This window comes from Cyprinodon tularosa, unplaced genomic scaffold (genome assembly GCF_016077235.1).
Source record: "Cyprinodon tularosa strain WSP-4 unplaced genomic scaffold, ASM1607723v1 ctg7, whole genome shotgun sequence".
In the NCBI taxonomy this organism is placed as follows: Eukaryota; Metazoa; Chordata; class Actinopteri; order Cyprinodontiformes; family Cyprinodontidae; genus Cyprinodon; species Cyprinodon tularosa.
In genome coordinates this window covers 2,248,145-2,275,898 of record NW_024039451.1, presented here as the reverse complement: position 1 = coordinate 2,275,898, position 27,754 = coordinate 2,248,145, and the positions used below count along the sequence as shown (strand labels likewise).

The window sequence follows — 27,754 nt, the reverse complement described above, 5'->3', positions numbered from 1 at the left end:
TGTAGATATGTTTCAGTTAAATGTTGCTTATGTTAAATTGGATTACTTATTTAAAGCAATAGAAACGGCAATTAAGATTTTTCCTGGAAGTATATCCTTATACAGTAGTAGCCATTCAAAATTTTCCTACTTTCCTTGATGGAGCCATTGCTGGTCCAACAATACATTTTTAAAAATCAATCTTTGTATTAAAATATCATGATTTTTGGACTTAAGATCTAAAGAGACGCATCATCTCCTGGTCAGACCCTGTAATTCAGTGAAAAGGTAGAGTCAGAATAACAATGAAAGCACGCCTAGGAGAAAGAGGGGTCACTCCAGTGGCTGGAAGTTGGAGGGGATTTTGCTGGGAGTTCTAGCAAAGTGGGCAGTCATTTGGCTGGCGTTTGAATGGGAAGGGCCATTTTGAATGGCTGCTACTGTACTACACAATATGCACTTATGTTACAACAATCTGATAAGGCCACGTTGCTGATTTCATGGTCTCATAGAAATTATCAGTAAAAAAAACATGCTGAAAATCTGAATATGAAACTAGCATCATCAAAGTTAACATTCTGGTGCATCACACTGCATATTGGTGCTTTCTGTCCCATCCAGCCGGTCCGTGTCTGATCGGTGTTTGTCCTAGGCTGTAGCTTGAGGGATGGTGTCTGCTTCCTGTGATGGAAACACTGACCTGGTTCTGATCCACCCAACTGTAGCCAGTGTGAGGGGTCTGTCCAGAGTTACGACCTGCATGTCGACTCACCGGGCGGCTCTCAGGGGGCGCGGCGTCTTCTCTGGGCAGCATCCCAAAAGAAGAGAAGTAGGAAACTTTTAAGTATTTTAAGAGACAAAACACAGGATCTGCTTTGAGCACCATTTTTTTTTTATTTTGTCATTTAACTGTGCCAAGTGAAGAGCTTCTACACTTTGTGGGATTAATTGAAAGATTTTAGATAATTTTTTTGTTATAAAAAAATAAGTGGCTTTAACTCACCTTTCCTGCTGAGTAATAAATGTCCCTCCCCCAAAAAAGAAGTGGTAAAGAAAAGAAAAGTGAGCACTAATGGAGCCAGTATGTCTAATTTCTGAAAACTCATTGCCCAGTGATTATCTGCTAAATTGAGTCCGCTTTCTGGATAAAGTACAAGATGAAGCGATTGCTGTACTCATATTTTTTTCTTATCCAAAGAGAACAGTTTGGCCCAAAGATTCAGTGTTTGGTTCCATCTCGTTTTAAGAAGAAAAGCAATTCAGGAGATGCTGCTACCACTAACTTCCAGCTCTACTCCTGGCTAAGGGATTCTAAGTTCGGCTGGATCTCCTTTAAAGATAAAACCATCTAGAATCTCCTCCTACCATCAACTTGAGACAAAAGTCCTGTTATTCTTTGTTTACTGTTTAACTGTGTCTCTTTCCAGGTCAAAGCCATTAATGGAGCTATATCTGACATTTAATCTAGCCAATGTATTTTTTATTCCCCATAAAAGTACATCCTGCTCATTATAGTTGTGTTTAGCTGTTTATTTCCTAGACCAAGTCATTCCCAGTGCTGTTGGTGGCTTATTTTAGAAAGAATCAACTGCGCTGGAGTCTTTTAATAAAGCTGTAGCTTTTCCCTTCACAAGGGCATTAATGGGCTATTGCTGCCATTAGCCGTGTTCCTTTAAGCCTCAAATCACACTAATCCTTAAAATTTGACATTATTGAACAACTATTAAAACTGAAGTTGTCTAAATTGATTTTGACCACAATGTTGCTATGTGACTTTCGGGAACTTGAATAAAATCAATCTGAACTAATATTCCCCAAATCCTTTGCTGAAATTTGTAAAATGTTGCCATATACGTAAATTAACTGCTTCAGATTGGTTTTATGCTCTTAGTTGTATTTCTAACAGTGGGCAAACATTAGTGAGTTTCTTCTAAAAAATGCTTCTCTGGAGGTAGAAGGATGATGAGCTGAGAAAGCATGTTTGAAATCTTCCCAGAAGAGCTTCCTTTCAGAGATTTTCCTCCTTTGTTGAAGCATTATATTCATTCTAGTGACTCAGCAGCTATTTTACATTTAGTTACGGTGGTAAGACCGGCTGGAATAGATGTTATTTGGTGGTTGTTTTCACTTTCAGTCAAAGCAAACAACAACTAACAACTGGTTGATTTTGTCAAGTTTTTTTTCCCCCCTCTTATAATCCAATTTTTGTGAGTAAAATGAAGACTTCTTTCTGTAAATCAAGATGGAAAATTCTTGCCTCAGGTAGAGTATTGAAGGTGCTGTTTAGAGGATGGTTGTATTACTTGGAATAATTCAGAGCTGGAAACAAGATGCCCAAAATGAAACGCTCATGGTTAACCTACTTAGAGCGTATTTTAACCTTTGTTTTTGCATGTCAGTGTAGTTATTTCTCTCAATTTGTACTGTGATCTATGTTGGTTAGAAACCATCATGCATCAAGGCAATATCTGCAAAAAGCTATTTTTTCTTTGTTAACATTAAACATATTTAAGAAAGATTGTGTTTCCAGCTCAAATCATAATTATAAAAATCAACCCATATCTTATTTAAAGCATTCACCCAACAATTGGTGAAATATGCTTGCACTTTTCATTGTCCCCAAACTGGATCTGTTTTCCTTTATCCTAACAAGGTCTCCTTCAGGTTCTTGTTTTGACTCCTGAGCCCTGTTGTAACTTGTCGTATCAGCATAGCTATAAACAACCTAGCCACTTGCTGGCATCGTTGGCAATGTTTGTGATAAACAAGTGAAAAAATTAAGTTTTCTAACATGAAACTATTTAAATAGCATGAATTTAAAAGCTGTAAACCAAATTTATTGTAAATAACTCTTTTAATCTTCTTTATGGATTTTAGTAGGCTATATACAGTATAATGACATAGATTTTATTCTGAGATCATAATGTGGAACAGTACATTAGGTCTGATAGAACTATTTATTTTTTTTCTGGGAACAGCTGTAATGTTCCTGCCATCAACACCCTTGTTTATAGATGCTGGAGATCAGCCTGTTTTCCAGTGTAGTCCTGTTTCTCTGACTGACTGGCTGGATGTTCTCTCTTCATCCTCTGACATGGGAGCTGGCTCAGAGCTCATCTGCCTGGCTGTGTGTTTCCTGGACCGGGCCGCCTTTTACAGCTGCTTTTTGCATCTCTGCTTCTGTCTCCTTGAACCCTAGTCGGCCTCAGCAGATGGCCGCTCGCACTGAGCCTGGTTCTGCTGGAGGTTTCTTCCTATTAAAAGGGAGTTTTTCCTCTCCACTGTCGCTACAAGCATGCTTATTGTGAGGGATTGTATTTGAGTCAATGCAATCAACTGGTTTTCCTTAGATAAAAAACTTTGAATCAATTTGACTGTATGATCTGGTTGAACTGCAAAGTGCCTTGAGATGACATGTGTTGTGAATTGGCGCTATATAAATAAACTATATTGAATTGAATTGAAATAATGTAACTCCTCCAGAGTAAAGACAAAATAAAAAAAATCCAAAAAAAGGTGATTTTGGAATAGCTAATTCTCTCTAACATTAAGGTTTAGGGGTCAATGTCTTTTTTTTTTTTATCAGTTGCAGCTTAACATGTAAACAAATTTTTTACCCCGGGGCGAGCAGCATGCAAAAACACAGAAGTAAGCACGCAATAGAAAAGGTGCAGAATAAAGGCAACAAACAGCTGCAAAGCTGTTATAGCAAACTAGCTTCTGCACAGCCCTGACCTCTTGACCGTGAAAAATTGGCCTAAGTTTTGGTTTCAGTTTCCAAGCAACCAACCAGGTTAAATTAATACCCGCGTGTATAAGGGTGGTAAATTATATTAAACATATGCCCCCCAAAAGGATGCAACTGAAGTGGAATTTCAGCTAATGTGGAGCTAAATGCACGCCAGATTCAATCTTGAGCACGGATGACTTATCTCAAAAACTCAGCGAGACCGTGCGAGTTCTTTCAGCTGATTCCTTTAGGCATTGCTCTAGCAAGTCATTGAAACTTTGACAAAGATTTGGCTGAATTTTTATGCCAGAGGCTATTCCTGCCACAATCAGGATTCAAACCCTGATCCTCATACATCAAAATAACTGACTTAGGCTTCTCCCACAGAGGGACTGCCACTCTGCAGGCTGTAAGTTGTTTAATAAGCCCTCTATCTGTTGAAAAACACTATCCAAATACATGAATAGTAGGTTTAACTAAATGTAAACTTCAGATCAGTGATCAGATTTAAAGTTCTGATTCACACTTAACCTAAGATAATATATTCTGTGATCAAACTTAAGTTAGAGCAAGTCTACTGTCTTGATGTGCCTGGTTCCTCCATGTGCCAGCCATGCTTCTGGCTACTCTTGTCTCCATGGTTACAGCAGTGGTTTTTCTATAAGTACAAATCATGCTTCACTTGCATGAGCTTCAAAGTAAAGTGTTTTGACCTCCGTTTTTGATGAATATCTGTTGAATTTAGCACTTGGAAACCTATTTACACCATTTGAAGTGGCTTCCTAGCGTCTACCTGTTGAGTGAAGTTGTTGATCCAGCAGCTCACATTAAAAGTTTGCAATAATTGCTCTTCAGTCGTTTCTCTATGGCACATTTTTAATGTAAGGAGAACAAAACCTATTTCTTTTACAGGTACAGAATTTCACATAAACAATGCCAAGGAGGCATCTACCTGTTTCTTATACACACCAGCCTCCCACACTGACGGGCCTCACATACTAACATCTAGTTTAAAAGTGTGTGGGATGACTTTAATTTTCCCCAAATGTAAACTCCAGCAGTTTTTGTAAGAAGGTGTTTATTTGCAAATTGAGAAACCCTTCCAGAGATGTCACAGGAGGGTCTGTAATAGATCATTCCCCTCAGCAAATATGCATGTCATGGTGCCTATTTTTCAATGTTGTAGCTTTTCAAAACTGGAGGGAATACTTTAGAAAACTGGATATAAAATGTCTACATTAGTTTTCTAAAAAGTGCTTCTCGTTCTTGAAAATTAATCATGATGATAGACTTATTCATTGCCTAAATGTACTGAAGTGTAGAAATCTGCATAATCATCCAAGCACAAGAACCACTCTTCACACAAACCATACTAATTATAAATTGAATAAAATGACCAGTATAGCAGGTTTTTCTTTCAAACAAATCTTAATATTAATGATCTTTTCAGGACAAGTAAGAATTTAATAAATTGGGGAGAAAAATGCTTATCAAAAACACATAAATCTTTATAGAATAAAAGCTATTGTTAGCTATATATCATATATTCCACTTCATAATTAGGTCCCTTACAGAAGAACTTCACCCTCAGAATAACTCTTTGCTCACATAAAAAAAAAAACAGTTAAATCTGATTTTAGTCTTTGCAGCCGCTATCTAATTGATCACAGCTAGTTTGAAGAGAAAAAGTAAAAAAAGGGGCTAACCATTAATACTTAAGAGGTTATAATAAATGCAGCTTTATTAGTGGATCATAATCTCACTGAGGGGTTTTTGAAAAAAGCCCTAATATTGCTATTACTAAAAACATTTAAAGTAACTATATTACAAAAAGACACTAGAATGCGATAACTTCTAATAGCAGGTTGAAACTTTGCTTAAATCTCCTTATAATTAAACAAAACTGAGTCAATATTGGAATAAATATTTTTGTTTATACCAGTTTTTCTTCCCCTGAAGCTTCTGGAGCTGAATTGTTGACAGCGAACTCTCCACAGTCTATGACTGGGGGACTAAAAAGAAAGAAGCTTTTGCTTTAAAACAACTCAGACTGAAATATGCAGCCTCTCACAAAGACAAGCTAACAGTTTTTGGGAAAGGTTTTAAGATCAGACATACAAATGCTGAGATTTTTGACCAACAGGGGATAAGGTAGTTTTGGAGTTTTATACCTTCAAACCAAGGAAGGCTTTAACAACCGTCAGGGATAGAATCAAAGCGTTGGACAAAGTGAATGGATTAATGAAGAAAGAGAGCTACATCTAGATAATATTGCTGTTACGCAGCGGTGGCTGCTGCACTCTGAAACAAGCTCAATAGTGTAAATTAAATCCAAATGTCATGTGTTGCATTAACAAACGTTAAAACACATCACTACAGCGGGTGAAATTAGCTGTTGTGAAGCGCTCTGAAATAACTCAGGAAACCAGGGCAAGAGTTCAGTAAAAGATGAATGTTCTGACTGAAAGACCAATTTTCCCTTTTGAATCATGAGGAAAAAACCTCACTGTCTAGCTACTGTCAGTCAGCGTTTTACTGTCCCCGGCGCATTTTACTGTCCAACAACAGTGTTACGCTACAGTATACAGATATTCGTTGAGCACTAGGGCTGTAGGAGCTATTTCTCTATTTTTGTTTTAGAACTTAAATTATTTTGTTAGTTTGAATTTATTTGGTTATTTGTTGCATTTTTGTTTGAAAGTAGTTGCTTAGAATACAATTATTTCTTAGTAAATTGTTTAATTAGTTAATTGATTTTGTTTGGGTGTCTGGTGTATAAATACATGGACTCCAGGTAGCTCAGGTAAAAAGTGGGTGGGCTTATGGTTTTTTACGTCTTCCACTCTTCTAGCTGCAGTCTACCAGGCCTTTCAGAAGGCAAGTCACTCAGCCTTAATCAGGTGAAGTGAGCACAAAGGCAGAAACCAGGCCAGGAGATGTGGCAAGTAGTCTTTTTGAGTTTTTGTATCATGTTTATTTTCCTGAAGAACCTGGAATAAACTCACCGAACTGCATTTTTCACGTATTTTGAGAATTTTTTGTACTGCGTAAAACCAGAAACCCACTATTCCTCAAGTGACTATTTGATTTACATTTATTTTTTGCTTTTTCATTTTTAAGTTTTTTCATAGACAACTAGTCACTACAAGGGCCAAGTGGAAAACCGCAGCTCAAACTGAAGCTGGCATTCCCGAGTCTGGGCCAATCACAAGCTGCTGAGTGGCCCACCTTCTTTTCTTGTGTGATTGGCCTTAACCACTGTCACTGCTGAGAAGCTCACTGAATCGGGTCTGTGGTTGGATGGTCAGACACGGTGAAGTTAGTTATATTAAAAAATACTTTTGTGTCCCCTATTTCTGAAATCAAAATTTCATCCAGGTCTTCAAGAGTCTTTGGCAATCGGCATTGAGCAACCAGTTTTACAACCCGCCCCTGTTACATAGACCACCTAAGAGGTTTAGCCTCACTGGAAGTGACGTATTTTAACATGTTATCGAATCAGGGCTCTACTTTCACACTGCTTACCTCAATAGACGGAAGCAATAGACTGAGGCTCAACCCTCCAAAGGGATTTCTCATAGAGGCTGACAAGCAGCGTCCTGCTGCTACAGAGTGGAGTGGAGATCATGCCCGAGTGCTGAATGAACAGCTGATTCATGCACAACATACTCAAGACAAGTACATTTTTGCACATACCTAATACAGTTTAATGACTACATTTCTGAAGTTTGACAACGCATAATTTACCAATAATTTTACGAAATTTACAAGGGAGTTTTAGCCTCCTTAGTATTCAATTAGAAATCGCCTCAATTCAATTAACTAAGCCACAGCTAAAGTTTTATGCATGGACTGTGACTCTTTAACCCAGACAGAAACAGAGAAATACTACTGGACCCCAAACGTCCTAAGTCGAAGAGTCAGCATTTCAATTATTCGTTCATACATTTCTAGTGACTGCAAAGTCGACGGCTGGGAAGGCGGACCCTAAGGAGGAGAAGCAATTGGGGCGTCTGTGCATCTGCTGTTAAGCTCTCAATTAGAAATCAGCACCTGGGAACATCCTCTCTCTGCTCTCAGGGGGAATTTGGATGTCTCTTTTAAATCTTTTTCCAAAGTATAAAAGAACAGTGTGGCTCTAGTCTCAGACTGGAACACACTGAGGGAAAATTATGATGCCACAGAGTTGGCCAGTTTTCTCACATAGATTATCCAAGGAAGACAATTAACTGAGATGCTGAAAAACTGAATTAAACAACCTGCAAACCACTAAAACTTTACATTAGGAGGTTGAATAATGTATTTTGCCTTGCACAAGTATATATATATATATATCCCCAAAGCTTTTTCACATTCTGTCACGTACCACCTTTAATGTTATAAACCAATGCACAGTTTATTTAGAGGTAGAATGATATAGTCTCTTTGTAGACTCTAAAGTGTTTTTTTTTTGCAACGTCTTACCTTTTAAAAACTAATAACTGTGAAAAATAGCTGTGATCTTTGACTGCTTGCTGAATTGGGTAAGGCCTGAAGTTGTGTAACCTAACCATTATCCTAAAACAGAGTTAGCTTTTTGCCACATGTAGTTTTTAACCCTGACAGGGTTTCATTTTTGACACTGAATCGTTTTTTTTTTTTTTGCATCATCTTATATTGTAACATACAAAAAAAAAAATAGCTTTTACGTTATGGATCCACAGTTTTAAAGGCAGAACCCTGATTGGGAAGTCCAGAGTTGTTTTCTTTAGGGAGCAACTTATATTTCTCAATGCATCTGCTTTTATTTTACATATTCTTCCAGCATGGCTCTAATTGCCTGTTGTTTTGTTTGAATTTCTTTCTACGTAGTTTTTTTTTTTTTTGCTAGTGTTGTTTTTGATCAAGATTGTTTTTCTTATTTACTTGGCTCGTATTTTTCTGTTTATACCCAGCATACTAAACTCAGCATCACCGAGAGTTTTCCTTCAAAGAGCTTCCCTGTTTTATAATGAGAATTAACAAAAGGCGTGAGGGTACATCATGTTCTCGTAGAGGTTTTAGTTGTCTACTTATCACTTTTAACTCTGCAAACTTCTCTTGGAGCACGAGCTGTGAGGATTTACCTGATCTCGTTGGAGAACTCTTTGTCATGATGATATCTGTCATTCAGCTTCCAGCACAGGAGCCCAGTGAACAACAGGAGGATGAGAACAAGGAGAAGCGACCCCACAGCTTTGCCGCCAATCACTGCCGCTCTATTTGGAGCTGCAAACCCAGCATAAAAAAAAACCAAAACAGAATCAGTCACTCTGATAAATAAATTTTTAGTCCGTCTGCTGTGGGTTTGTTGCTGATACTTGGATAGTGTTAGTTTAACTGTGAAATAAATTGCCTGGGAATAATATATCACTTTCCCATTTTTTCTGTCTTGCTTTGTAATAAAAGCAGCATTTCCATGGCACTAATGTTAATCTTAGCAACTCATTACAGTCTAAGTTTATTTATCATGCAGCATCTCTCAGCTTCCTTGTGTTTGGAATGTGTGAAACCTTAAAAGATTAGCTTTTAAACATTTGCATTTCAGTCATCTTTTTTACTTAGAAATTTAAGTTTCAGGGCAAAAGTAGGTCTGTTGATGTTTGTCACTTCCCTTCACCACCGCACAGTTGGAGTCTTACTGCAGCAGACAGCAGTTAAAAAATGAGAAATGTTAGAGAGGCAACTCTAAAACTCTGGTGAGATGTTGGAATCCATGAATGTTGGGTGAGATCATGATCGTTTGCACTCATACTGACACAGTTTCATATTCAAATCTAACAAAGGAGGATAATCAACCAAAATTCGAAGCTAAAAAAGAAAAGCACAATCTCCCCCAAAGAGTTCAGCATGTCCTCAGGGCAGGTTATCTTTGAAATGTTTCATCTCCTAGAAATATTCCATATAAAGAATCTCAGTTATACAGCTTTATAAGCTGTATACATAGTGGAGCAACAAGTTAATGTCGGTTTTCTGAAACGTTAAGCTAGTGGGTAAACGACCGCTTCTGCTGCAATGACTGCTTATTGTTCCAAGATAGAGTTGACTCCAGTTCAGAGTGACAGTATTTGTTCTTTAACTCTCTCGACACAATGTTCCTTCCCATCCCGGGTGAGGACATCTTCATCGCTGAAAGAGTGACTGTTGGCCTTCAGATGAGTGTAAACTCCATATATGAAATTCAGTAAGAGGCTACTGCCTATAAGTCTGAGTTTGTAAGTCTTCACCTTGAAGTCTCTTTGAGAAGAAATGACTTCAAAGAAGAACCCAACCCAACTTAATTATGGGGAACCTTTCCATGTTGAATATCTCTATATAGCAAAGTATTTTGTAAGATTCCAAAAATTAATCCAGAAACAAAAGGGAACAATTGAAATATGTAATCATAGAAGGGTAGGACAGGATACTCTGAGGATGAGAAATCAGAGTAATACCTGATTGATTATTGATTTTGAATTTTAACCATAGAAAAGCCACCAAGCTTCTCAGGCTTCATGAGGAGAGGGAGGAGGCGGTTAAAGGGTCCTCTTTAGAGACTGACACGGGAGTGGATTTTCACTCCTGTCCCGTCCCAGTCCCACAGAAAAAAATCGTGTCCCGTCCCGATCCCGGGCCAGAGTAGAAATCTAAATCCTGTCCCGTCCCACTCCTGGTGAAATTACTCCCACTCCCATCCCGCTCCCATTCAGAATGACTCCCGCTCCTGCACCGCTCCCATTCGAGTCGAGTTCGCCACTAACTGTTGGTCCCTCCATTGTTTTTTTTTGAGCGCGGGTGAAAAACTCGAGCGGAAGCACTGTTAGTTTTTGGGTCGTGTAGTTTTTTTGACTCGCATTATAGTGTAGGCTTCAAGGAAAAAAACTACAAGATGGCGGCGCCAGTACTGGATTTTTTTTCTTTCTATTTTATTTTATTTTTTGGCATCGATTCTAGTTTTTTTTAGTTACTATTGGTTTGCTCCCGTTAATGTTTAATCCTGTACTTCCCAATCACGTGATCGTTACTAATACTGACTCCCATCCCACAGGAATCCCACGGGAATCCCGTGACCCGTGGGATTCCCGAAAAAATGTCAGTCTCTACTGCAGATCTCAGTGTAGGGGTGACATCATGTCTAAGGAGGCAGATGACTCCGAGAGTAAATTTAGTGACACTCAAAGGATGCTGGTGAACAAAGTAATGTAGACACTTGCTCTGAAGAGGATTTTGGTTTTCCAGGGATGAAGGATGAATTAGTATGTCCAGGGACTAAACAAGGTCAGGCCGGTGGATCAGAGGGGAAGTGAGAATCCGGAATCTTGGCACAGAAACAGAGTCGATACCACGGAGGGAGAATGTCCAGAAATCTTAGGTGTAGTGGGCTCAAGAAAAAGATTCAGAAACAGGTGATCAGGCAGAGAACAAACGATGGACATCTACTAACCAAAGGTTTTCAATAATCTGGCCCAATCAAGAATGTAAATGAAAATTCCTTTATAGTCCCACAATGGGGAAATTCACTCTCTGCATTTGACCTATACCTTTAGGGAGCAGTGGGCTGCCATTGTGTGGTGCCCAGCGAGCAGTGTAGGGTTAAGGGTTTTGCTCAGGAACCCAGAGTGGAGGCTATGGGGATCAAAGCGGGGTACTTGCAACCTTCTCAGAACACAAGCGCAATGCTCTAACTACTAGGCCAACACTCCACTTAAAAAAGTTTAAATAATTATTATCAAGCTGCATCTGACCAGAATTGTTGCTTTATAATTGTAAGACTAACTCACAATAGCTAACTGTTATGTATATTTTATTATAATAGGTAAATCTCGTACCTAGAGCACAAACAGAAGTTGGTTTTAGTCAAAATGTTATTAATGAAGTTGTATTCCACATGTACAAAAAATGTATACTTTAACTTTATAATTATAATATTTATATATAATATATATTATTTGTATATTTATATATAATTACAAATATTTATTGCATGTAGGAGTTGTACACGTGGATGATGGCACAACTTAAAGCAAATCGCCATAAATTGATGGCATCCAACCCGTAATCTCCTATTGCAGTGCTGGGAGCATAAAACCCAACTTAAAATATCAAAGCTTTTTGGCAAAACAGATGAAGTTTTGAGTTCCACCTTCTCGCTCTTTAGACAACCTTTTGAGGTAAAATAAGTAATGGATAATGACCAACTGACTTTCCGACATTACAACTGGGATTAGACCAGACATCCCACTACAGACCCCAGGCGATTCAGCAGGGAAACAACCTAAGAGCACCTGCCTCTTTGACACAGTAACATGGGTTATTTAGGAACCTTTTTGGGATTCAGCCTAAAACCACAGGTAAAAAAAAGACCCTTGGCCAGGATCAAACCCAGGACCTTGTTGCTGCAAGGCAACAATGCTACAAACTGTGCAAACATACACCCTATCAATTGGTATTAGAAGCATTTTTCTTTAGTTTTCTGGTTTTTAAGTCTGTGACCTTTGTGTTTGCAGCTCATTTTTCTTCATCTCTGATGAGCTCTTGGCCACCAAAGTATTAGATTTTCAAACCCTTTGGAGAATTAATAAATTCTCAAAGTAAGGCGCAAGAGAGAAGCATGTATTTAACCACTTACAGCTAATTGTGGTGCTGAATCTGTCACAAGTTTCCCTTGTGTCTGACTGGCAGCAGTGTGAAATTAAACTGATAACAGGTTTAGGCTTGATTGAAGCGTCCGCAAGTTAAGCGCTGCTAAATTATGTCATTTTTGTCTTCGACTCCCCTCCATGTGGCGTCCATGCAGACATTTAGGGAAACTTGTAACTAGTGAACTTATTTATTTGGCTTGCTTAATTAAGGTGAACATTTGAACAAATATACCACGGTATTAAAAAATATATCATACCCCCATTCCCTTCCTCTTGAAAGGGGGTCTAGGCCTTAATTAAGTGTCAAACCAGCCCCACCTTTTTACAATTTGCACTGTGCTACCATGTATTTTTGTTGATTATGTGATGCAAGAGATTTACATGGTACCTGAAGCCTTACGATGATAAAGGTGGTGGTTATGAAATATGCTTTATCGATTGTATTTGGAGATCACATAAAAAAACAAAACACCTCAGTCTGTGTTATTTCAATAAAATGTTCAATGCTCACAAAGGTACAATCATCAGAAGAGAGAGAGAGAGGGAGAGAAATGTGTAATAGGAAAAAGAAAGTTATGCAACAAACTCATTCCATAATGTCCTGCTGATTATCCTCAAACCCCTTGGCGGCGTTCCTGAGCTGCAGGGCAGGAACCTCTGGTCTGAAACAGAAGCCTGAGCTTGAAATGAAAATGAATTATTTGCTGCCCGGAGCCAAAAATCTGAGCACTGAGTCAAGGAGCCAAGGACTCGACAAGATGCCGGTGTCAGTGGCTCGCTCCACGGATCACGAGGCACATAAAGACAGAGATTCCAAAACAATGCAGGCTTTTTTTTTTTATCGGAGTATTAATATAAAGGAGATGAGCTTTCTTTGAATAGCAAGCTGAATCATTGAGTCTCTTCCCTGCTGGAGCTCTGAGTTGCCACATTTATCCCCTATGACACAGCTTCATGCTTTCTACCATAGTCAAGGCTCTTCGCATATTTTAATAGAACTATTGTTAACGGGTAATTCTGGATTTCTTTTCAAATGAACTAGGTCTGCTATGGTATAGCCGTATGCTGCACCTCCATTGGATTTGTCCTTATTTTCAGCTGGTACCTTTTTCTTGTTTCCTGCAGACTGCAGAAGATGATAGATAAACAACAGGAGGCAGACTCATTTTGGCTTTACTCTTCAGTGACTCTCTGACTCAACAGCAGAGAAACACCAACATGAAATGCAAGCAAGAAAATTACATGAGTACAGTTTTTTCTAGACATTAAAAGTAACATCTTACTGCTATTAGGAATGACGCATTTGTGTCCCAGAGTGCCACATGCTACCTAAATGGAGCCATGAGAAGATTGCAGCAAAGCTGTAGAACTGGGAAAAAGGCTCTTTAAATCAGGGTCCCTAATGATTTAATGTGTGGATCATGCTGCGCTGTGTGTTTGTGTGTGTCTGTGTTTTCCTCTTACGCTTGTTGGCTCTCAGGCTGATCTTGCAGCGTTCAACTCCAACAGCATTGCTCACCTCGCAAAGGTAGATCCCCACAAATCTCTGTGTGTGATTGCTGATTCTCATCTCCCCGGTTTCACTGTCTGTAATGCACATGGCCACATACAGAGAATTATGTCATTATAAGCTGCTGAAATGGGTCTAAATGAAGGAAACATCATTTGCATGAGCCCCTCCTTGCTAAGCTTTACCCCAGCCTTAAGTCTATTGTAGCCTCTTACAAGTATTTTATTGTTGTTGTTTTCAGTGTTACCTTGTATTTGATTTCATTTGATTCCTCTACCTATCAACAATTCTGCTTTCCTTTTCCCCATTTAAGAGAACTCTCAAAAAGGTATGATGCTGTCACCACCGTTTCTCAGAGACGGCATGGTGGGTTTAGATTGTTGGTTTTCAGTGACACAGCATTTTTGTATAGAGACCAAAAGGTTAAACTTTTCTCTCATCAGACCAGAGCACTTTCCTTCAAATGTCTTGTTTTTTCCTTGCCGTGTGAAAAATTGCAGAAAAAAGTTTTTTTTCATTTTTTTTCCCCAGCAAATGCTTTCTCGTAATCAACCTTCAGTTTAAGTGTGACTTGTTAGGCCAGGCTGGACTTTATCTACAGGTAACAAAGTAAAGGGGGGCAAGTAAATAATCAAAAATGGCGTCATGAGACAGCGCATAACAATTGAAAACATTATGTAAAGATGTTTTTGAGTAATTTTCATCAACTTCCCAGGTATATCTCACTGTTTGATTATCTGTAACTAAAAATCATGCCAAAATAAATTTTCCAATATGGAACTCTGAGGGTACCCAGGTAATTTTCAAAATCAATGAGTCAATGCAATCAACTGGTTTTCCTTAGATTAGAAAACTTTGTATCAATTTGACTGTATGATCTGGTTGAACTGTAAAGTGCCTTGAGATGACATGTGTTGTGAATTTGGTGCTATATAAATAAACTGAATTGAATTGAATTAATCTTACATAAAATTAAAAATATAAAAAATAATAACTGAATGTCCTTTAAAGGGATACATTTATTTCAAATATATATACTTATATTACTACACAAGAGGGACATTAGATGTATTTTCAGGGAGTTGCCAGGTCCAAATATTGTTTATTATATTGGGGGTCACAGGCTAAAACGTTATGAAATTCTTTAGAGAAAAATCAATTATTGATGGTGTTGTGTTACAATAGGAAAAAAGGCCAAGCTTTGTGCATATCTCAGGAACAAACTGTAGTTGATAACAAATAATGGAAAGGACTCACTAAATCTGTCATGGGGAGAAAACACCAATGATTGCAGCTGATAAACCAAAGTCCACCAAAGATAATTGCACGGACATCTGGAGAGAGCAAATCATTATTCCTTCATATTTTCTCCGGGATGAATCATCATGTCAATAATTTGTAAAAACCCCAGTAAATCCCTTTCAGAGGAGAGTTAATAGGCAGCTATTGTGGAGTCAGGAAGACAATGGTTGCTTCGATTTAGTGCACAGGGGATCCAATAACACAGAGCCTCCTTTTCCAAAGGCTGCACACACAGAGAGAGGCACACACATACTTCCTGTGCAGTAACATGATGAAATCAACAGAGGTCAGACTTACTCTGTGTGGCAGTAGGAGGCATGGGGTCTTTACTTTCTCTCTGCCACTTGTATTTTAAGGGAGCTGACCCTTGAGAAGACTGGCAGTGCAGAGAAACAGCTTCACCGATGAGCTCCCCTCCCTCCTGCCAACACTTAGGTACAGATGGCTTCACTGCGATCAGAAAACCACTGGGTCATTTTTGCATTCTCTGCCATTTATAGTTCAGCATTTGTTAATTTATACAGCGGAGTCTGTTTAGAGCGGTGATTCCCAACCCTGCTCTTCAGGGAACCCTGCCCTGCATGTTTTAGATATGTCTCCGTTCCAGAACACCTGATTCAAATGAGGGCTCCTCCTCTGCAATCAACTGTTGCAGATGCCTGTTAATCATCCATTGTTTTTCTGCTGTAATGCAACAAGGAAACACCTAAAACATGCAAAACAAGGGTCCTTGAGGAAAAGGGCTAGGAAAAACTGAGCAAAAAAATGAAACAACTTTTATTGCTGCAGTTCTATATATAAATTTCTACAACAAATCGTATATATTTGTACTCAAACATGAAATATATAATCCATGAAATGTTTATGTGATTAAAATAGTACTTTCAGACATAGGAAGGATAAGGAAAGAAGACAAAAGAAAACAAAATGAAAGGTATTGGTTCAATCTGAAGCAAATCTAATAACCTCCTAATTTAACAAAGACCAAAAGCTAAGTGACTTGTTAATTTGCAGCTTTCCTTTAATCACTAGTTTAGAAAAAAGTGGCTGCCAATGCTTGTTATTAACATCAGACTTTCTTTGAATTGATGCCTTTCAAAGAAGTTGGAAGTTAAAGTCAGAATCACAATAGTTATTGAACACAACAGAATTGTAGCAACAGTAAAGAAAAGACCTCAAATCTGAACATTTACCTAAAAGAACTGCTTTCCTTTAAGGCCACTTCCAAACCTTCCTGCAGACATCTTTAGATTTAGTTAGAACCTTTTATCTCATCGTTCTTCTGATTTTTTTTTTTTTAGCATTTTTTATTTCTTTATTCAGTTGATCAAGGTCAATGTAATAAAAAACATTAAACTCTAACAGAGTGAAAACCTACGCTTAAGTATTTTGAACAAATAGTAGAGTCAGACTTTGTTTAAGAAAATCAAAGAAAACAACAACCTTGATCAAAAATTCAAAAGCAGTGATGAAATTACAATTATCCATATTTTGAGTGGGTGGAAAGAGGAACAAAAAAAAGGTAATAGACAAGACAAAAGTGTGTTTAAAATCAAATAGCTGGTTCATCATCTGACCAATAATTATAACATTTATCAGCAACAACATCAAAAGCTGTGCTCCTTGTAATTTGTGACACTTGCAGTCAGAAGGCCAAACAAAACAAAGTTGAAAAACAATTAGAAAACAAAGTTTTTCTCCCAAAATTACAAAAATTGTTTCTTTCATTCTTGACAACCACATTTGTGTCGTAAAAGCAGCAGTAAAGGACAAAAAATTGTTCAAGATTGATCAAATCCATCACAGAATAATTAGGCTCCAATACCTAATACTGAAAACATGCACCATTTAAAAATTAGCTTTTTTTTTTTCTATTTGACTGGGAGCTTAACTGATGGCTGTGAAGACATTACAACCTGTCCAGGATGTAAGCAAACTACGAGAATAAGCAGATACCAAAAAAAAAATGGATTATTGTGTTTGTTCAACAGGATGTAACACAAAATTCATGAAGTTGAGAAGGATAATTCATCTACACTTACTCTATTTCCCCTAAGATAGAAATCATCACCAGTAGTGACCAATTAGTCAATAAGCTAATCACAAGTTTGTTATTTCAAGCAATGTAAGAAGTGTCTATTTTAGCAAACTGCAAATGCAGCAATGATGTGACATCTCCAATAACTCTTTATTCACATCCTCTTAAACTCTAGAGTTAAAAGTGACTCCTATAATTAATGCAGTTGCATGACAGGTCAATGTCCGGTCTTACCCTTAACCACCAGTGACACTTTGCGAGTGTCGACCCCAGGTGACTTCTTCACTTTGCACTGGTAGGTAGCGCTGTGAACGCATGACAGCTGAAAGATGGAGAGAGAAGCGTCCCCCTTGGAGGGATCGCCTGCAGCAAAGCTGAAGCCTTCAGCATCTCTGGAGCCACCGTGGTAGTACTTGGTGCCGCTGGTGTATGATAGAAGCTGATGGAAAAATACAAATAGAAAATGTATTTAAGAGAAAGGTAAAAGAAAAGAAAACCCTCAGCAAACACTTAACTGGTGGTCAGAATACACTACCAGCTGCAACTTAATGATCTTCTTCCAAATCTCTTTATGCTCATTGTTCTAGTTTCACGGTAGGTTTACTGTAGAGTCCAGCTTCTGCACTCACACTGGCAAAGATCCAAGCAGACAGCAGGGATCAGTGGTCCCACAAAGCAGCAGTGAAACAGTCAGTGTTTTCTCTGTGCCAAACAAGAGGCAAAGCTAGAAACATGCTGGGGTAAAATAGAGCTAGATAAAAATGTATTTTTGCTTAATTAGTTGGAAGCCACTCATGGAAATCTATAATGTATCTGCAGGTCAAAAAAGGCAACCCACAAGGAATGCTAATGGATTTCTTTGAATTACTGACTTTTTCTGCTCCTTTTTAGATGGGCAGAAGGCTCCCTGCAGATTCACGGATTGGAAAAATTAAGTATGCAAAGAAATATTTCTTAGAATACTGTGTTGTTGTGCTTTTTCAATGTCAAGACTGTGCAAATATAAACAGGTTTCTAGTTTAAGTATCTTTTTAATAAGATGATGATATTTTGTTCAGTTTCAATGGACAGTGAGGCTTGAGAGCTGTGATAAATATTATCTCCTTCACAGATTTCTCATTTACTTCTGCAATCAGAAAACAATAACACACATAAATGAACAAACATCTAAAAAATAGATCTTGTGAAGCCTTCATTCCCTGAAAAAAAAAGTCAAAAACAATTGCCTCTAAATTCAAAAACTGTAAGCATTACTTAGAGGCATTTACAGACTAGAGCTGATCATGACATATCGTTTGACCTCTCTTCTTTGCAGAATTGCTTCTTTGGGCACACTGGATTTTATTTTTCATGATAGATCTGTTTCACGTCTAAGCATCTTAATTGAATTCAAGAATAAACTTTGACTAGGCCATCCTGAAACCTTGTTTTTTGGGGACTTTCTAGTATGCTTAGGCTCATTGTCTTGCTACATGATGCAAGTACGCTCAAGCATAAGGTCAGACTCTGATTCAATTTCTGGTAGACAGCATATTCTATGGTTAATCAAGTACTAAAAGTTTAGGTCCTAAAGAAGCAAAAATACACCACTCCATAAAATGTTTTAGTCCATAGGATATTTTAATAAAAAGTCTTGGGCCCGCTCCCTGACCGCCCCCTATGCTCCTGGCCTTCACCGTAGAATGTTACTCTCGATGAAGTCACCATCACAGCTGTTGAGGGTGACTTGATTGAGGTTGAAGGATATATGAATTGGAATGGGGTGGCTTCTTCCCTCCCCCGAAAAGGAAAGCAGCCATCGCCATGGCAACGCAGACACCCCCCATGTGCCATATGTTGACATTTGAAACATTTGTCAAGCTCCTTTAAGCTTTATGTTACTTGCTTTATATTAAGCTTTTATATTATACAACTGTAAGGGCATGTAGGGGGCATATATATGGATTAAATTTTTCTTTTTATTTTTTCAAATTTGTAATTTTTCTTGTCACCAAAGATGTAGCAAAGCAGAGAAACTTACATTTCTGTGCAGATGGTTCCACTGGCATTTGTGCCGCTGCACCAGCTGCCAAATTCCAGCCAGTTTGTATTAATGTTGACTCCCTAGTCAAGGGAGTCAACATTAAGGTCCACTCACCCTAACCACTACTTGGTTAGGGTGCAGCCCCACTTAACTCTGCTACCCCTTAATATGGCAGAGCCTCTGTGAGAACTTGCAAACAGAGGGTCGATGCTTTGGGGTAGTGTTTAGGGGCAGGTTTTGGATTGGGCCTTGGTGTTTGGGAGGAAATTTGTGAGAAAAGTTTCAAAGGACTCTGTAACACTCACTCACTCACTCACTCACTCACTCACTCACTCACTCACTCACTCACTCACTCACTCACTCACTCACTCACTCACTCACTCAGATTTAGCTCATTCTCCTAAGAATAGAATTGAATTATAGATATGATTAGTTGTTTTTTGAAACCTCTCATTTATATCGTCAAATGAATGTTTTCAAATTAATTTGAAAACAGATCTGTTTTTATCCAGTAACATTTCAATTTGCTTACCAGGAAAGCTGTAAGATAGATTTTTTTTTAACAGTACTGTATTTCCCAAACTAGTGAGAAGAAATTTTAAGTTGTTGTTCATAACCATGGCTAAAACCTTAAGGTAGGGTTCTTCAGTCTTGTTGATACTGTTGCTACAAGCATGCTTGGTGTCTTCGAATCAATGAGTTGATGCGTTCAACGTTGATTGAACGGTTGGTTGATTTGTCTCTGTAAAGTGCCTTGAGATCACATTTGTTATGAATTCTCGCTATATAAATAAATAAAGAGGAACTGAATTGAATGTTTTAGGCATTTCTCTGCCTCCTGAAGTCAATAAATTAGTTCTTATCAGTCCCTTGGTTGCTGTTGTGGAAGGGAAAATAATCATTTTATTCAGGTGCTTTGGAGCAGAGACACATCTAAAACATACCGGATATTGGATCATGGGGATAAGAAATAAAGAACTCTGCCTTAAATAGTTTTGAAGTTAAAAGAAACATGCAACATATTTCTTGTAGTGTTGACATATTCCAATGTAAGGGCATTTCTTTCAAACCTTTGTTCTATTTAAATATTAACCAATTTTTGTTATTTACACATGTAATCACAAGCAAGTAGGACCAGATAGGATTAAGTTGATAAAATTGTAACGTTTCTACCAACAGCTTAATTTCAAATTAGACCCATGATCCTAGTTTTATTTTCCGTCTTTTAAGGCAAACCTTGGAAAATAAAAGGCTGTGTTGAATGCTTCCACAGACCAGGGGTCGACTGTTTTTCTGATGATAACATTTCTAAAGCTTCATCTGTTGGTATAAGACAAGTCAGTTGGAACTAGTCCTTATTCTCTAGTATTTAATCAACTTTATGTAATGCATCAATACTGCTTGCAGCAAATCAGTCAGTGCCACCACCACCATAGTGCCGTATTAATGATTAAACTTCGGCCTATGTTCCTTGTAGCTTACATAATAATCCATTCTTCCAGCTTTTTTTTTTTTTTAACCCTTGGGAGTTTAACCCCTTTATTTAATTATTTTTCCACATGCAGCAGCTCTGCAGAAGCGATAACAGCTTGCATGTGGTGCTATATTCTCCAAAAACCTCCTGGATCAGCTTTTCTGATTGGTTGATGCTCCGGCAGCAAAAGTTAAATTTTCTGAACGTTCGTCAGAACGCCAAGTTGCGACGCTCCCAATGCTGGAACCCGCCACCAGACATCTCAACGCCGTTCCCCATAGAGTTTTCATGTAAATCAGACGCCTCGACACCAAAAGCAAGTTTGGTGTGAACACAGCTTTAGTCTCAGCCTAATCACTAAATACATCTGTGCCAGGAAGCTAACCAATGTAAATTAACGCAACCAATCCTGCCAAAAAGTTGTATATTCAGCTGAAAATAAGCCAAAACTTAGAGGGAGAGAAAGTGTTTGTGCTTATCAAAATATAAGCGGTGAATATATAGAGTTTATTTGAGCCTTAAGGTGTTTATTTGAGTCTGTGAAAAGAAGAAAAGAAGCATAATTGGCTTTACAAAATCACAGCCATTATAATAGTTGAACAATTAACTTTTGGGAGCAGTTGACACATCACTTTTATTTTCCAAGTTGCACATAAAAAGAAGGAAGATAATGCTTGGATCGTGTTTTTAATTTAAAATTAGGCTGTTGGTGGAAATGTTACAGTTTTATCAACTAAAACTCATCATGTAATAAATGTAGGTAAAAATAAATATTTTCTTCCTATATGCATTTGATTATGTGGGCAAATAACAAAAATAAGCAAATATGTGATGTTAAAATGAACAAATGATATAAATAAATGCCTTAAGACATTTAGATAACTTCAGCATAACACGACTCCTCCGGATTCCTTTCACTCAAAGAGATAAATGATTTAGATGCAGCTTCTTTTAAATGTTAATAACCATCTTTTTTATGGTTTTAAACTAAAAGTACAACTGAAGAAATATAATTAATTTCTAAATCACAGTTCTAAGCAGAGAGAGCCTTTGATTTCTTTACCAGATACACTATATTGCCAAAAGTATTTGCTCACCTGCCTTGACTCACATATGAGCTTAAGTGACATCCCGTTCCTAATCCATAGGGTTCAATATGACGTCGGTCCACCCTTTGCAGCTAGAACAGCTTCAACTCTTCTGGGAAGGCTGTCCACAAGGTTTAGGAGTGTGTTTATGGGAATTTTTGACCATTCTTCCAGAAGCGCATTTGTGAGGTCGCACACTGATGTTGGACGAGAAGGCCTGGCTCTCAGTCTCCGCTCTAATTCATCCCAAAGGTGTTCTATCGGGTTGAGGTCAGGACTCTGTGCAGGCCAGTCAAGTTCATCCACACCAGACTCTGTCATCCATGTCTTTATGGACCTTGCTTTGTGCACTGGTGCACAGTCATGTTGGAAGAGGAAGGGGCCAGCTCCAAACTGTTCCCACAAAGTTGGGAGCATGGAATTGTCCAAAATGTCTTGGTATGCTGAAGCATTCAGAGTTCCTTTCACTGGAACTAAGGGGCCAAGCCCAGCTCCTGAAAAACAACCTCACACCATAATCCCCCCTCCACCAAACTTTACACTTGGCACAATGCAGTCAGACAAGTACCGTTCTCCTGGCAACCGCCAAACCCAGACCCGTCCATCAGATTGCCAGATGGAGAAGCGCGATTCGTCACTCCAGAGAACGCGTCTCCACTGCTCTAGAGTCCAGTGGCGGCGTGCTTTACACCACCGCATCCGACACTTTGCATTGCACTTGGTGATGTATGGCTTGGATGCAGCTGCTCGACCATGGAAACCCATTCCATGAAGCTCTCTGCGCACTGTTCTTGAGCTAATCTGAAGGCCACATGAAGTTTGGAGGTCTGTAGTGATTGACTCTGCAGAAAGTTGGCGACCTCTTCGCACTATGCGCGTCAGCATCCGCTGACCCCGCTCCGTCAGTTTACGTGGCCTACCTCTTCGTGGCTGAGTTGCTGTCGTTCCCAAACACTTCCATTTTCTTATAATACAGCTGACAGTTGACTCTGGAATATTTAGGAGCGAGGAAATTTCACGACTGGATTTGTTGCACAGGTGGCATCCTATCACAGTTCCACGCTGGAATTCACTGAGCTCCTGAGAGCGACCCATTCTTTCACAAATGTTTGTAAAAACAGTCTGCATGCCTAGGTGCTTGAATTTATACACCTGTGGCCATGGAAGTGATTGGAACACCTGATTCCAATAATTTGGATGGGTGAGCAAATACTTTTGGCAATATAGTGTATGTTACAAACCCTTTGGGTTCAATTTCACTAATATTTACTATTAAGAGGAAGACATTAGTTTAAAAAAAGACATTGAGGTGGAAGTACTGATGCAGGCTGCATATTTTTAGTGCACTGATGCCTGGTTGCTGAAAGCATAAAAAAACCCAAATAAACAAGGCTCATGTCTAAATGTATAGAGATCAAAGTTAAAGTGGCACTTAGAGATTTTACTCGATTGATATTCTTTCTTGACATAATGTAAACCAGAGAATATGGAGGCTTTCTGGCCTTAAATTATGACACAACAGAGTTTATTCCAAACATCTTAACAGAGCATAGATTTACTCCAAGAAGGAATGTGTACTAACTAATATATAGACAGAAAAAGATGAGCACTCAAGGACTAAAGGCAGCTACCGGAGCAACTGACAGTAAACAGTGAGTGAAGGTAACTAGAAACAGAGGAATCCTAGTAGAGGGAGGAGAAAGAAGAAGAGGATAAAGAGGAGTGCTAATGTTCATTTAAAAAGGATTATGTCCACTGTATGTGTGTTTTCATTAAGTTTCTTTAAAACAGCCTGCATCTTACCATCTGATCCTTTTTTGTTGTGTCCGGACTGAGCAAAGACCATTCAATGTCAATTTCTCCTGTGTCTAATTGGCTCAGCGTGTAAGTGCAACCCAAAGTCACTCTGTCGCCCTCGGCCCTCTGGATGGTCCGCAGGCCTGTCGATGTAACCTTCAGCCCTTGTGTACATCCCAGCTCTGTGCAAAATCAGACACTTTATGAAATTAGTCACATTTAAACTTCCTTTTTCTTTTTAAAGATAAACATTGTCTTGTTTCTGATTCCCTAAGCCACAGTTGGTTTCTATTTTCCGTTGAGACAATATTGGGGTCAGATAATTTTAATTCAGCAGGTTTTTCCCTAGCAGAAAACTGCTAAAACAATATCACAAATAGAGAAAGAAAATTGGGTGAATATGTAGGAAAGAGATTATGAGTTATTTAGGAGTTGCAAACTGAAAATACATCTATAAAAAAGATGATACAGAAGGAGCTTTTTGCAAAGCCACTTCTTTTCATTACACTGGATCTACTCTGCCATAAGACCCTCTACAGCACAGTAATCCTCAAAACCCCTGCAAGGTCCAATGTCTTCCAAACAGTAGACAGCTGAGAGAAAAAGCAAAAAGGATCAACATTGTAGAATTAAAAAAATAAACCCTTTCTGCACCCACTCAGATGAGGCAGAGACTTTAAATCCTTGAACAATTATCTTACCAATGAAATCTAAGTGCTGATAATGGGAGTAGCTTGAATTGGACTCGGATTTGTCCTCGGGGAGAATGAAACATGGGAAAATAATTGCGCTTTTCAGGGATTTCAAGTGTTCTGTTTAGTATTTTTCTAAGAAAGCATATAATGCTTTTATTCCACTCTGTAAAAGTATGCTTCTCTCCTAAAATGCATGAAATAGAGCAGCATTTAAACAAATTACTAATGTGTAGTTTGTGGATAACAGTGAGACTTTGTTGTGCTGCCAAGAGCCACACTGAACAAAACAACCCAGAGTAGAATTTTGAAAACATTAGGGAATTGCCGTCTTTCCGGAAGAGAACGTCAGACCTTGTTTGGGAAGCTGCGGCTGCTGAGGTGATGTAGGGGAAACTCAGATTCTCTGAGGCTCGATTCTCAGCAGGGAACAGACACTAAGGTCATAGTGAATTGCTTCCTTCAATCCCACAATGTAAGATCCAATTCCGAAAGAAAAGAAAAAAAATCAATACCTAGGAGTGGCTTTTAAAATTACCCACACACCTTGAGTTTTGTTTTCAGTTTACAACCAAAAATGTTTTAATAATTTGTTTGCTCTATGTGAAAGAACAACAGGAGTTTAGAGTAAGGATGAAGGAAAAAGGAAAGATAGTTTTAATGTTTTCCAAAATGGGAAATATGCAACCCCCCTTAACTCTACTACCCCTTAAAGAACATGAGCTCCTCTTAAGAAAATGAGACCGATGTTCCAAAGTTGAACACAGTGGGGTAGTTGGTAGCACTGCTGCCATGCAGCAAGAAGGTGTGATTCCTGAAGTTTGCATGTTCTCCCAGTGCATGCGTGGGTTCTCTCCGGGTACTCCAGCTTCCTCTCACACTTCAAAAACATGACTGTTAGGTTAATTGGCCTCTGTAAATTCCCCCTTAGAGTGGGTGTGTGCATATGTGGGTGTACTAACCTCTCGCACATAGGCATAGGCACCGGCCCCACCATGACCCTGACAAGGACTAAGCAGGAGATAATGGGAAAAAATTATGCATATGAGGGTGCATATGCAACCTTCTTAAATCTGCTTCCCCTGAAAGAACAAGTGCTCCTCTTAAGAAAAAGAGACTGATGTTCTCAAGTTGAACAGGGTTTTATTTATCTAGGTTTTAACAGAGCTAGGATTAGCTTTATGATCTTTCTAAACAAAGCTGAGGAAAGAAACCCTGGTCTGTTAGAGTTGGACTAAATATTTAAAGCAGGCTTTCTGAACCTTGGTCATCAGGGCCCACTGTCCTTCCTGTTTTAGGTGTGTCTCCTCTCAAGCACACCTGATTCATATGACCATTATCTCCCCCGCAGCCATCACATGATGCAAACGCCTGTTAATTACCTTTACATCCAGGTCATATATTTGGAGGCAGGGAACATCCTCAAACATGTGGGACAGTGAGTCATGAGGACGAGCATTAGGAATCCCTAGTTTAAACCAAGGTGTGGCCTTTTCCCCAAACTGAAAGTCCGTTCAAAAAGAACATCAATCAAAAAATTTACTAAAAAAGGCTGATTGTAACTCTGGAGGAGCTGCAGTTCAGTTGGGATCACCTGTAGGCAGGACAACTATGCTGTCATTTGTAAACTCCATAAATCTTTATTTTATAGAGATATACCTAAAGAAGAGAGGCTACAGCACCAATACCATCTAGAGATTCATTTTCTGTGCAGATACTGGAAAGCTAACTAGAGTTGAAGGGAAGAAAGATGGATCTAAATACTGGATAAAACTAGACGAACAGCTGTTATGTCCCCCTACTTTTAGCAGTAATGGTTTTATGGAATTCTTTATTAATAAGATTGATTCTATTAAAAATAAGATCATTAGCACCCCTCTGACTATGATTGGTTTATCTCTGGAAGGTCAGGCAGCATCTGAGGTAGCCATAGTATTCTCAACCAGGTTTAGATTGGTTTGATGATGATAGAAACTATTGTCTTCATCTAGGTCTTCATCGTCTATGTTAGATCCAGTTCCAACCGGGTTATTTAAGGAAGTACAGTATTCCCTTTGACTCTAATGTTATTTGTACTCATACTTGTAATGAGTGCAAATTACCCCCTCCTGTATGGACGGGCTCCTTGTCCTATTTCTAAGGGAGAGCCTGGCCACCCTGTAAAGCAGCGTTCACCAACCTTTTTACAGTTGAGGGCTAATTCAGGGGTACTGAGTCACAGGAAGGGCTACCAATACTGACCTATGAATTGCAAGGGTCAACGTTCACCTAAACTTCATACATCATAAACATATGTTTATCGTTTCTTTAAATTTATAATTTTCTTTTAGACATTTTTATTTTGAAATCTCTATAAATGCTTAAATGCCATATATGATTAAATGATGAAATGTTCTAGAACTGATTGAAAAAAGAAGAGCAACAGAATACAATGAAATTTCAAACGAAGCTCACTGTTGAGTTGTTCTATTTTCAGAAGACTCTAAGGGCACCCTTTGTGGTCCTTGAGGGCCCCTTGGTGGGCACCATGTTGGTGACCCCTGCTGTAAAGAATTCATTTCAGCTGATTGTATCCTGGGTCTGGTTCTTTTGGTCATGACTCAGATTATATGACCATGAGGGTAGAAGTATCTGGACTGGCTGGCAAACACAGCTTTGTCATTTGGTCCAGCTCTCTTAAAAAGAGTAGTGTTATGCCCCAATTCAATTTTGACAAAGAGAAAATTATCTTTTTCAAATTAAAATCTTTGAACGGAAATTGTTAGTTATGATTTTTATGGTTCAAAATCTCTCAAAAGCCTTAAGACTGGACCAGATTTCTGCCTTGCACCACAATATCTGAGCATGCAGAGTAAATATGATAAGATAAAATAAATCATAATCACATGCTAGATTGTTTCATTAAGCTGCCTAGATTCAACTAAGAATCAAGGGCAATGGTTTAAGAAAAACATGGTCACTGACCATGGCAGTGAAGAAGAACAATCAGCTTAGACAATCTTTGAAAAAAGGTTGAAAGTTCAAGTTAAGTGAACATTCTGCTTTAAAGCAGTATTAGTTTATACTTTGTTTTGCCTGTAGCCTTACCTGTGCTCATCAACGCTGCAGAGCATAATAATAACCACAATGGACTGCAGAGGTTGAAATATGTCCTTAAATGAGAGCGACTTTCCCTGAACATGATCATCCTGTTTGAAAGAAAACAGTTTTGAAATGTTCCACTCATTAATCACACACAACAAAAATGATGCATACAATACAATGAAAAATAAGGAATGACATACCTTCAATAGCTGAAACAAGCTACAGGGTCCAGTTGGCAGTCAGTGGACTTGAAAAGAAGTGTAGTGTTACTGCTGCATTACAACAAACACCTCTTCTATTTCTGCTTCATTAACTGAAAGCTTTCTGATTGGTTCACTGATGTTACATCGTTCCCTAAACATTTAAAGAAAATGAATAAACTTTCACAAACATATTAA

At 38.5% G+C, this 27,754-nt stretch overlaps 1 protein-coding gene across 1 annotated transcript; it reads right to left on the bottom strand.

Annotated features, from left to right (window-relative positions):
* Positions 1 to 15: 15 nt before the first annotated feature.
* LOC119772030 (coxsackievirus and adenovirus receptor homolog) lies at positions 16 to 27,620 on the bottom strand. The gene is made up of 8 exons (XM_038268290.1): positions 27,557 to 27,620; positions 27,360 to 27,460; positions 23,587 to 23,762; positions 17,433 to 17,637; positions 15,458 to 15,610; positions 13,813 to 13,935; positions 8,815 to 8,956; positions 16 to 782 (listed from the first exon to the last, which is right to left on the bottom strand). The coding sequence occupies exons 2-8, from the start codon at positions 27,457 to 27,459 to the stop codon at positions 566 to 568; spliced, it is 1,116 nt and encodes a 371-aa protein (XP_038124218.1). The 5' UTR covers position 27,460; positions 27,557 to 27,620; the 3' UTR covers positions 16 to 565.
* Positions 27,621 to 27,754: the final 134 nt, after the last annotated feature.